The sequence below is a fragment of the Bos grunniens genome, chromosome 16, assembly GCF_055505025.1.
Source record: "Bos grunniens cultivar Pamir isolate PY7600 chromosome 16, Bosgru_T2T1.0, whole genome shotgun sequence".
Lineage (NCBI taxonomy): Eukaryota > Metazoa > Chordata > Mammalia > Artiodactyla > Bovidae > Bos > Bos grunniens.
Window position 1 is genome coordinate 17163950 of NC_141180.1, and position 12216 is coordinate 17176165.

General features: G+C 43.8%; 1 protein-coding gene across 10 annotated transcripts in view; it reads right to left on the reverse strand.

The window, feature by feature from the left end:
* Positions 1-11425, reverse strand: part of NPL (N-acetylneuraminate pyruvate lyase) — a 40459-nt gene extending 29034 nt beyond the window's left edge. Inside the window, exons 1-3 of one of the 10 annotated variants that reach the window (XR_015143161.1) lie at positions 11198-11320; positions 6465-6571; positions 206-279 (exon numbers count right to left, since the gene is read on the reverse strand). Coding sequence is in view for 7 of the 10 variants with exons in the window: in XM_086343485.1 (XP_086199611.1) it covers positions 206-279; positions 6465-6559 (169 nt within the window). In the remaining 3 variants the exon portion in view is untranslated. The other 9 variants (XR_015143162.1, XM_086343489.1, XM_086343491.1 and 6 more) reach the window with 9 other exon arrangements.
* Positions 11426-12216: the final 791 nt, after the last annotated feature.

The window sequence follows — 12216 nt, forward strand, 5'->3', positions numbered from 1 at the left end:
ATTTCAAGCACACTACCCAATTAGATAATCCCTTGATCATCTTTTAGGTCTAAAATTGATGAACCTAAAAATTCACAAATCTTACACTGCTTAGCCAGGCTCAACCATAACCTATAACACAATACTACTGTGACCTCCAGGCTAGTAATCTGCTTTCCAAGGACTGAGCTCAAGATATGTAGAGAAATCCCTAAAGATGACTTACCAAAGACATTCTTCACTCCCTGTTCCTCTACGAGATAGTCCACATACCGACCAATGACTGAAAAGTTGATTTCTCTGAAAAACACAAAAAAATCGGAAAAGAATGTGCATTTATTCTTTTCTAGATTATTCAATCCATGTTTATTGTTTAGTTGCTAAGTGGTGCCCGACTCTTTTTGCGACCCCATGGATTGTATCCCGTCAGGCTCCTCTGTCCATGGAATTTCCCAGGCAAGAATACTGGAGTGGGTTGCTATTTCCTCCTCCAGGGGGTCTTCCTGATGCAAGGATCCAACCTGCATCTCCTGCATTGGCAGGCAGATTCTTAACAGCTGAGCCACTGCTCTCTCTTGTTAATCGTTATTCAAATCCACCCAATCAGACTGAAATTCTTAGCCTGCTCTGAATAATGGCTGGGTTTTTTTCTTCTCTACTCAGCCACATGTGACTCAATTATGTGAGCAAAACCTTATTAGCTATCCACAAAGGTTTTACATTTAAACTTCGTCACAAGTAATATTTAAAAAATAATTACTTAATTATCTTTTGCCCTTTTGGGGAAGAGTGATGGGCTGGGGTGTGGTTAAATGAGAACTTAACATTTTCCGTGTGGCCAGAAGCAATCATTTCTTAGGAAGTAAGAAAATCCAATCTTAGTAATTGAAGAATTTTCGCACTTAATATTTACGACAATAGAGGAAGGCGTAAAGCCATTTATATGTGTTAAACTGAAGGGGAGTAACAGTTGGAAAGGAATTTTGCCATCAGTTTGTCTTTCAAAGTGTCATTTGCGGGACAGCGGTATCAGTATCTGGGGATATTAGCTGGAAATGATGAGTCCCAGGCCACACACAGTTCTCCTGGTCAGAATCTGCACTGTAACAAGATCTGCAGATGATCTGGATGCGCTTTTCAGTTTGAAAAGTACTAACCTTGTAAAGATCTGATACTTCAGGCAATAAGGGCTCTTTTCCTTAAAATCATAATGAGTTTGAAAATCTAGAAACTGACAGATGAGATAAAATGACCTGTTCTCAATCAAAATATAGGTGGGGAGGATGGAGAATGAAAACAAAGGAAAACAGTGGGGCAAGGGTGTGTTAAATGTTGCAGAATGCATGGTTGACAAGAAAACTAAGTATTGATATGAGTTGGCTAGCACTTTTGCATTTGTGTCAGTGGGGCCAGAGAATACTAATTTAATTTTAACCTTATTAACATTCTTTTTGTCTTATTACTCCTTAAAAAAAACAAAAGAAACCAAAATATCTGAGGCATATAGAAAACAAAGACATCAAAGGGTATTTGTCAAAGGAAACAGAACAACAGAGATGAAAACAAAGAATGCCTAGGCAACCGCTGCCCACAATGTGCAAGAGGTAACCAGTCCAAGCTGCCACGTGGGCAAAGGCCCGCTTTAGTGTAGTTGAAAGGCCAGCAAGGGGAGCAGGCGCTCTCCATAATGGCTCATGTCCCAGCATCGTTAACACTGCCCCTCCCTGCCCACTTGCTCAAATGTCATATCCTGGCCTCTCAGTCCCACTGAGCAAGACTCTAAGATGGGGGAGTGGGCTGCCTAGACAATTCATCTCAGGACCCTCGTTTAGGTCAGCTTGACCTGCTCAACTTCTCGAAGTCTCTCTGCTTCAGACATTTGTGACCACTCGGAACCACACCTTTACAACACACTTGCCCCTTGCTGCTTCCGTCGGCTCTTCCCCACCTGGAACAAGCCCTGAGATGCAGGAACCATCAGCAGGGGCTTTGTCTGTGTGACAGTAGCTCTGGTTTTGACCGATGATGTCCACCTACTCATGCAAGCAACCAGGAGACACCTCTGGCAGGTCCCAGGGACTTTCCAATCACGGACTGGAAACCGGAAATAAAGTCTCTGGACAATAGCTTATGCTGGCGTCACGGATTCAGACACAGTGGCTCCTGAAGACTTTCACTGAAGTCTCAACATCTCCCCAGTTCCACCCTGGCCACATACACACGGAGAGCAGGCCTGGACTTTTCACCAAGGAGGAACCTCTAGAGCTCCAGGTGACTGAGGCCTAGTAGGTACTATACTCATTTTAATATGCTTTCTTTTGGTTTAATCTAATGTTTTCCTGGGCTTCCCTGGTGGCTCAGATGGTAAAGAATCTGCCTTCAATGCAGGATACCCAGGTTCGATCCTTGGATCCGGAAGATCCCTTGGAGAAGGGAATGGCAATCCACTCCAGTATTCTTGCCTGGAGAATCCCATGAACACAGGAGCCTGGTGGGCTACAGTCCATGGGGTTGTGAAGAGTCAAACATGACTGAGTGACTAACACTTTCACTCTAACACTATTCCGTGTATACTTCAGCTTTCAAAATCAGATGGAAGCTACTCATCCTTTTTGGCAAAATAACTACTCAGTTACTTAAAAACTCCTTTGGGAGAGCAGCATGCAGGGGCTATAATGACCCCACCCTGCCAGAGGCAGAAAGTGTCCTATTCTGGAAATCTGGGTCACTCAGTCTCCCGCAACAGTTACAAAGACGACAGTCTACACAAATCCATCTCCAGCGGGCCGGGCCCTTTGACTGGCTGGATAACAGGTTTGTTGTTACTACAGTGTGTTGTAAAAATTCTCATGAGGAAGTCCAGGGCCTTCGGGGGAGAAAACACGACTTTTTTCCAGACATTTTGGCCAATCTGAAATGGACTCTCTGTTCTAATGACTGTGAACTTGCCCAGTGGAAAAAGTGATTTCTTGAAACAACTAAGGAAAACAAAAGTCCTTCACTCTAATGTAGAAAAAGACACGAATTGGGCTGGGTAGAGATTGACCTTCCTTTCCAATTAGGCATTAATCCATAGGATCTCGGTTTCATCAACTGCACAAATAGACATGACAGCTCTGAGTTGCTAGGAAGATTTAAGTGGAATACGTCCCTTAAAATACCCCACATGAAGACTAACACATAGTGTTCAGCCAATCAATGTCAGCTTCCTCTCCTCATGAAATTACAGCTAACTAAATTTACCATATGCTGTGTGAAATGCTGAAGATTCAAAGATAAATAAGATATATGCTCAGTCCCTATGCAGCGCCTGGTACCCAATAAATATCTATATATAAGGGTAGGCAGCTCAAAGCCTGTTGGGTGACTTCCCTGGTTAGTCCAGTGGCTAAGACTCCAGGCTCCAAATGAAGGGAGCCCAGGTTTGATCCCTGGTCAGGGAACTAGATCCCACATGCTTCAATTAGGACCTGGCACAGCCAGATTGAAGAAAAAAAAAATCTGTTGGTAGAAACACGCATGTAACAAACAGCTATTATAATAATTATCATAAACAAATAATTGTGATATAATATGAAAGGGTAGGCACAGGGTGCTAAGAGACCACAGAGGAAGGACTCTATAACTCTTTTTAGGGAAACTGGGGAAGAATAACCAGGGGATGGTTTTGATGGATGAATAGACAAGTTCAAATGGAGCAGGAAAAGGAGAGGATGGTGGTAGAAAAAGGCAGAGGATACAAAATGTGTAAAGGCACAGAGAAGAAAGGGGATGAGGTGTTCTGGGGAAAAGAAATGTAGGAGGAAAGGTAGACTGTAAAGGACTTCCTATGTCATCCCAGGTTCTGGGCTTCCACCTTCAGACCAGTTCATGCCAGACTTCAGTGTGCTAAAGAATCATTCGGGGACACCGCTAAAATACAGGTCCTAGTTCAGTGGTATGTAGTAGCACCTGAGATACTGCATTTCTAGCAAGTTCCTATGTGATGTTGGACCATGCAAGTAGCAAGGCTTAGACAAAACGGAATTCAGAAAGATTCTTAGAGAGTAAATCTAATTTGTTTTTGTTGTTCAGTCGTCAAGTCGTGTCCAACTCTGTGACCTCAGGGACTGCAGCACACCAGGCCTCCCTGTCCCTCACCATCTCCTGGAATGTGCCCAAGTTCATGTCCATCACATGATTATATTTATGAGGAAACTCATTGGACTACAGTGTGGAGGATGCCCTGCAGTTGCAGGTACTCAGAAATTCTTACTTAACGGACATCACCATAGTATCCCTAATAACCTAACACTAGAGAACTGTGGACTCTCAGCATTTGAATGGCCTTAGAGATTATGTGGTTGAATTCTGTCTCCTTACAAAATATGAGAGAACTTTTACAAGGTGAATAGAGCTCCCCCGCATCAGATAGTTAGTGGTGTCAGAGCTGGGGGTTAGGAACCCAGATAGTCTAACTAAAATCTATTTAACCATGTTTTTTCCCTGCCAATTTCCTCACTTTAGGAGATCAACTTTTGTTCAGAGTCGAATCACTAGAATTATGAAGAAAAAAGAATCTTCAGCCATTCTGAATTATGGAGGACGTGGTTTACTCTAAGAGCCAGGTTAGGAAAACTCCTATCTTGGTAGGTCACCGGGCAGAATTTCTAGGTGTTAGATTCCATGTAGCTCTTCTTTCTGTCCTGTCTCTTAGAAAACATGTCAGAAAAACAGATTCTCTTGTGGGCAAGTAGGTTAATATCTACCTGCTCTTGGTGGTACTCCAAACCTGCTTCATAGCTATAGGAATATTTAGATGGAGCAGAAAGATGGAGGGAAAAGGGAACTGACAAAACTTACATGCCTACTATGTATCATGTACTTACACACATTTTGATTTAATTTAAATTCTTACAAGGCCCTTATAAAAACACATTTTTATTTCATACTTCAGGAAAGTGAGGGTCGTAGAAGAGAAAATAATTCATGAAAAAAGAGGAAATAGTCAATGGAGGCAACAGGGCTAGAAGTATTTGGGAAACAGAGAAGGATCCAGAAAAGCAGAGTCATTTTAGTTATCTCTAATATGTGTGGGTCTTGGTGTCCCAGGAAAACAGCAGGATAGAGCGAAAACACAGATACTCAGAGGGTTCCAGATGAATAAGCAGGACTTTGAAGAAAGCCACTTCTAGGCTAAGAGGGATCTGATTAAAAAGGTTAAAGTAGCACCAACCAGATACAGTGTTCTGAGCTTGCAAACAGGATCTTACTCCATAACAGGAAGTTAAGTCCTGTCTGCTCATGCAATCACATGACTGCTGTTTTATCCGCCCAACAAGTAGCTGACACATTGAGAAAGAGCTGACTTCAGTCTTTCTTAGCGCTTGTGGAAATGGAGAGGCAACAGGAAAAAAAAAAAAAAAGTGCTATTAACCACGCCATCTCAGCAAGAATTTTACTTAGACCTAGTAAAAGATGTGATTTTTTTGAGAATCTTAGAAGTTAAAATGTTTGAACTCCAATGACCTAAGGGAAAACTGTGATACAGCCAACTCTGAATTAAGAACAGTAAAAGTCATAAGAAATGTGATCCACTTTAAAGGGATAGGGTTAAGGTTTGTAAAAATTCTGTAACAGAAGACCAAAAACATGTCTTATTTAAAGGCTTATAGAATACATCATCTTTCATTTATCCCTTACGCCACAACAGCAATTCAAACTAATTAACCTAAGCACATGCTGACCCTATGCTAAACACTATTACATGGATTATCTCATTTTAATACTCATAACTCCAGAATGTAGGTATAGTTGCAATTAAATAGAGGAAGAAAGGAGAAGCTTTTCTTCTAACATGTCAAAAACAGATCCAGAAGGTGGACCATTCCCCATTGTGTTAATGGTAATGTTCAGGGAGGATTTATATATTGCTCATGGATGCCGGGAGCACATGACCACTCTGCTAGTACCACCATACTATTCATCTGGAAAATGCTTGCTTGGTAACAATCTCTCAGCAATCACATGTTATTACCTCCCTTTTGCAAGCTCCCCATCATTTAACCAATGTTGAAATGAGTCTGTAAAACATGCCTTAAGGGGGCCATCTGGCAGAAACCTTCCCCACTTTCTTCAGGGTAGGACATTTCATCACGTCCATGAACAGTCTAGATCCAGCTTCTAGAGGCCAGAGCTTGATATCAAATCCTGCTAAAATGAGATTTTCCTCACCTAACTCCACTGGTCTTATTTGGGATGGGCAGGGCTCTGATGAAATCCAAGCAGAATTTTGCTTTGTGGGGCTACAGACACCAGGAGGAAGGTGAGCTGCCATATATTATCTCATCTTCCTCTGCACTGCCTGTGATACAGAGACCTCTTCTCTGACCTGGGGTCAGAGACACTGTAGGGGTGGAAGCTGCAGAGTCCAAGCCACCGCTACTATGGAGAACTTTTGATCATTATGGTGGAGGGAGATCCCTTTAGTCCCAAACCATAGTTACCCATGCTCAGTCATCGGTGTGATGGTCGCAGCAACAAGACCTTGGAGCTTCTTCTTTGGGGAGGCCATCGAGTTGCTTAAATGTCTGGAAAACATATAATGTCCTTCCTGTCTTCAAGAAATGTCAATTAATGATAAAACTCTGGGGCAAAGTCCATTCCTACACAGTTTAGAACTGTGAAAAATGCTTACAAGTGTACAAACACAGAGCAAATGAGAGGAATGTAAAATGTGAGAGCTTTACACTATAAAGGAGGAAACTATATTTTAAAGACAGGAGAGAGGGAGACAAGAGAGTAATGTTCTAGGAAAATACCATTGGAAAGGACTCCCGACTTATCTATACAGATGACCAAGGCAGTTTGAAACCTCAGAGAGCAGGGATGAAAAACAGCAGAAGAAAGAATATGAATCAAATTCAGCAAGGTCAAAGACATTACTCAAGTTGAAATATGGTCAGGAGAAAAGGGACAGTCTTATGTCTTTTCATAACTTCATATGGTTGAACAAGAATCTCCCCTTAGACCAGTATTTAAGCCTTAAAAGGCTTCAGTGTGAGCTACATAATTATCTTTAGATTTACCTAACTATCCTTTCATATTCTAGTTTTAATCAGTTTTTCCCTGTTTCCCTGGCTTTAGGAAATCACATCACAAATACTACATTCACCTCTTCCCCACTAGACCAAGCTCCCCCAGCACAGGAAATAGATTTCATTTATCTTTGCTTTCCCTGAACTCAGTGCTCTGTTGGACACCCTGTGTTCAATTACAAAGTGATGGATATGTGAGTGATTGGGCTTCCCTGGTAGTTCAGATGGTAAAGAGTCTGCCTGCAGTGCAGGAGACCAGGGTTCAATCCCTGGGTCAGGAAGATCCCCTGGAGAAGGCAATGGCAACTCACTCCAGTATTCTTGCCTGGAAAATCCCATGGATGGAGGAGCCTGGTAGGCTACAGTCCATGGGGTCGCAAAGAGTCAGACACAACTGAGTGACTTCACTTTCTTCTTTCTATGTGAGTGATTGAATGAGGTATCCAGATTGTAGCTGGATGATGACTCCCACAGAGATCTCTGCTGAGACAATGAACCTAGCACACACTCATCTGGGGTAAAAGGATCCCTCACTACCTGGCAGAGAATGTACCTGCTCATAACCAGCATAAAAAAGCTAAGAAGTTGCCCAAAACAGGCAATGAGAGGCATCAAGCATCCTGGTTAAAAGCTTAGATTCCACAGGAGGCTACTTGCTTCATCTCCTACCTCTGTCATTTAACTAGTTATAGAAGCACTATTAATTTTTGAGCTGGAGGACATGAAAATTTGAAGCCACACATGCAAAGTCTAACAATTGAAGAAGAAAATAAAACATAATCAGACAGTATTTGGTGGCAATTTTACAAAAGATGTTTGGCTTGGTGAAAAGTTAGTGATGTCTATAATTAACAAGAGAGAGTATATAATACTTCTGAGGTCACTTTTAAAAACCCAATGCCAGATTCCCTGGTGGTGCAACAGGTAAGAATCCACCTGCCAACACAGGGGACATAGGTTGGATCCCTGGTCCACGAAGATTCCACGTGCTGCAAAACAACTAAGCCTGTGCACATCCACTGAGCCTGTGCTCTAGAACCCAAAAGCTACAACTAGAGCCTTTGCTTTGCAACAAGAGAAGCCACTGCAATGAGAAGATTGCACACCTGCAAGGAAGAGTAGCTACCCCTTGCTCACCACAACTAGAGAAAGTCCACGCACAGCAACAAAGACCTAGAGCACCAAAAAAAAGAAAACAAAAAACCACCAATGCCCACTATGCTTAAATTTGGCCCACATAAGGTAATATCATGGACTATCCTATTGTGTTCGTTTTTTATAACTGTTAATCTCATCTCCCCAGATAGCATAAACTTCCAGAGTATAGAGATCACTTTTTCTACTTTTTCTGTATCCCCCAAGATCTTGGCTCAAGTGAGCTCTTGAAGCTAGAAACAGGCCAGAACAAGGACAAAAACATGAAAGGGTACAGGTGGCAAAACATATTGTTTTTGTGGCTGGCCAATGATGATGCCTCCCCTTACAGACAGATACATCCCTGGTGAGCTCTGCTCCTGAACTTAAGCCCAAAGCCTTCCAGTAGTTTTGCTCTGTACTGAAGGGCAATAAAGGGGGACCTTATCAGATACAAAGGATACTAGGATTTCTCTGACTTCTCCTAGTTTGAAGATGACGCTAAATCCTGTTGGAAGTTTTGAAAGAGAAATGTAATCACCTGGCCCATGGGGAAAATGCAAGGCCAAGAACACAGGACCCCAGAGGAAGGTCTGAGCACCAAATGAGGCTGACGCTGTGTCCACTGCACACCGTCAACTGCACGCATCCTCCTCCTGCACGCATCTCAACTCAGGAGAGCCTAAAGCAAACCCGCCATCTGATCATCTAAACAATGTCTTCGTTTGCTCCTTACAGTAGGGGGGTTAGAGCTCTAGGTCTGGAGTCAGACTTCCTGCATTCACATCCCGGCTCTACCACTTACCAGCTGGGTGACCTCAGGACAACTATTTAACCTCTCTGTGCTTCAGGTTCCCCTTCTGTAAACGGGGATAACAGTAATCACTTTTCATAGGGGTGCTGAGAGAATTACATGAATTGATTCTTGTAAAGTGATTAACAGTGCCAGGCTGTCAGGCACATAGTAAGTACAGGTTCAGCCCCCTCCGTGAAGTCTTGCCTGTTGACTATAGGAGACAATAGGCAGCATTCCTTTATCAGCACCATTTCCTGTCATCTCAGCTCCATCGGTACCACCTCCCCAACACTGGCTACTCTTTTCTATTCAGGGACTAAATCATTTCCTTTCCATCTGTTATCATCTTTCCCTGCAACCCTTCCCGCTCCCCTTACTGTCCTTCTCATAACTTACACATCGTTAATTACCTCTTATCTAGACATACATACATATGGGCACAACTCCATACTAAAGGGGCTCAAGAAGGTTCAAGAGATAAAAGTTCAGAGAGCTAGGTTCCATATCAAGTCTCCTAGAGGCTGTACACTCTAGATTTCCATATTCTTGTGCTTTTAGCTGCATTTATTTCATATTTAGGGCAGTTACAAGGATATTCTTAGGATGGTCAAAAGCCTGGACTGGCAAGATAGAAAGACTTATCTATCTATGTCTCAAATTAAGTGCACTTAAATACAGCTTGCTTCGTTAAAACATATGGGGCTTGGGATAAGAGTTGGGAATCACTGTCCTAACCCCAACTCTCTTCTTCAACACAGGCAGGCTACCAGACCAACCTAGTAGCTCAGACGTTTCTGATCTTGATTTTGCCCTGCTCAGAAAATACTAATTAACATCTTCCCGGCTTCCACAGGACAAATAGCCAATTTCCTGGTCTATTGTCTCTGTAGAGATCTCTCCACACCTGAAGTGCACCAGTCCAACTGGTCCCTGGTGCTCTGCTGCAACCTACCTCATCCTGGCTCGCCTGTTCTCCCACCCAGAATGGCAGTATCTCCCATTTCAGCCCCTTCAGTATAACTAACTTTTGGAACTCACCTTAAATATGAGAGGACACTCTCTGATCCTCTAAATGAAAATAATTTCTTACTCTTTAGCATTCCCTCAAACATTTGCTTTTCATTAAAAACTACATCAGAGATAGGTAGTTCTGGCTCTTCTTTTACAGTGTAAGCCATCAGGGGGCAAGAACGGTTCAAAATATCTATCTTTGTGCGGCGCAATACACTAAATAAACGAGCAATTTGCTGGCTTTGGAAACCGTGAAAATGCTTCAGGAAGTGAAGTGAAGTCAAAGTTGCTCAGTCGTGTCTGACTCTTTGCGATCCCATGGACCATACAGTCCATGGAATTCTCCAGGCCAGAAATACTGGAGTGGGTCCCTACTCCAGGGGACCTTCCCAGCCCAGCCATCGAACCCAGGTCTCCTGCATTGCAGGCGGATTCTTTACCAGCGGAGTCACAAGGGAAAATAAATGAGTAAAGTTTGCTGGCTTTGTAAACTGTGAAACTGCTTCAGGATGAGATGGAGTTAAAAAAAAAAAATCACAACCATGGTAACTGAGAATGATCCATATTTTGTAAATAGGAATATTAAGAATATCATTACTTAAACACTTATTATTCTCGAAATCTTAACACCTCTATCCACAGACAAGAATCCTTAATGCAAAGAATTCAAGCTGCCTAAGTCAAGCTCTCTTAAAAGAACAAAGTTAAAAAAAATCGCTGGGGGAGGAAGAGGAAGATGCAGTTCTAGACGTGGAAAATCACTCCAAAGACAGAAATACTTGGAAAGATACAAACAGAAATAGAGAAACTAAACACACAAAAATGCAGAAATACAGCTTCCCATCAAATGAAGGGACTGTATGACTCTTAATCCCTAAACTCTCTTCTCCCCAGTGGCTGACTCTGATTACTTTTAAAAAAGGATCCTTGAGGCCCGGCTCTGCGGTCTGGACAGAACCTAGCGGAGTGGGTCCCTCTTCCCGTCCGTCCAGACACTCCCCCCGGGCCGAGAGGGTGTCGCGTTCACACTCCCCCAGGCTCCATTTCCCAGCTTCCCGGCCCTGACCTTTGCGTCCGGCCGTCACGGTCTCACCCACCCCCGAGTCCACTCCCTGACGCCCCTCTGCGCTCATTCCCTGTTTGTCGGTCTCCATGCGTCCGTCCGTCGGTGCGTCCGTCCACGCCGCCCGGGCGCGCTCACCCAGCCGCCGCGAGGCCGCCTGTGCCGCTGCGCTCCGGCTCCCAAGCGCGTTCTTTATCGCGGCAGCCGCGCACCACGTGCCCGCCCCGCCCGGCCCGGGAGCTGCAGTTCCGCCCGCGCCGCCCGCAGCCCAAGGCCGGGCGCACAGGTGGAGTTCCCTCTGCCCGGGGTGTCCCCGCCAGCGCCGGGGTCTGGCTGCGCACAGGCGCGCAGCTCCGGCTCCCCAGCAGCTGTGAGCTCGGAACTTGCCCCTGGGTTCTCCGAGCGCGCGCTCATCCCGTCCGGGCGGCACCTCCCCTCAGGTGCAGCCACACCTATCTTTTTCTCCTGCTGGGCCGGTCCTTCCCCTTCTGGGGTCCTTTCTGTGTTAACCTGCCTTCTGCCCGAGGCCCTGCAACAAAGGATTTGGAAATTCGGGCTGCTGTTCTAGAAGCGTGGCGAGAACACTGCCTGCCCCTTGGGGATTCCCTGATCTTCCAGCTCCAGCTGCTGCCCCAACCCCGCAGGTTCTCCTGTTAGAAAGAGATACACCTAGAGATTGTTGTCATACTGAGTGAAGTGAGTCAGAAAAACAAATATCATATGATGTTGCGTGTAAGTGGAATCTAAAGAAATGGTAAAATGAACTAATTTGTGAAACAGAGATAGAGTCAGGTATAGAACACAAACTTGCCGGTTACCAGGAGGGAAAGGGGGGGGAGTGGTAAAATGGGAAACTGGGATTGACACATACACATACACACTACTATATATAAAATAAATAACTAATAAGGACCTACTGTATAACACAGGGAACTCTATTCAGTACTCTGTAATGACCTAAATGGGAAAGGAATCTTAAAAAAAAAAAAAGATATATGTACAGGTATAACTGATTCACTGAAACTAACGCAACGTTGAGAATCACTATATTCCAGTTTTTAAGAAGAGATGAACGGATATTAAAAGCGGATTTGTTACTAATGCAACAGTTTTTCTGGCTTATTCTGGAGAACAATTGAAAGAATTTTGAAAGGAAA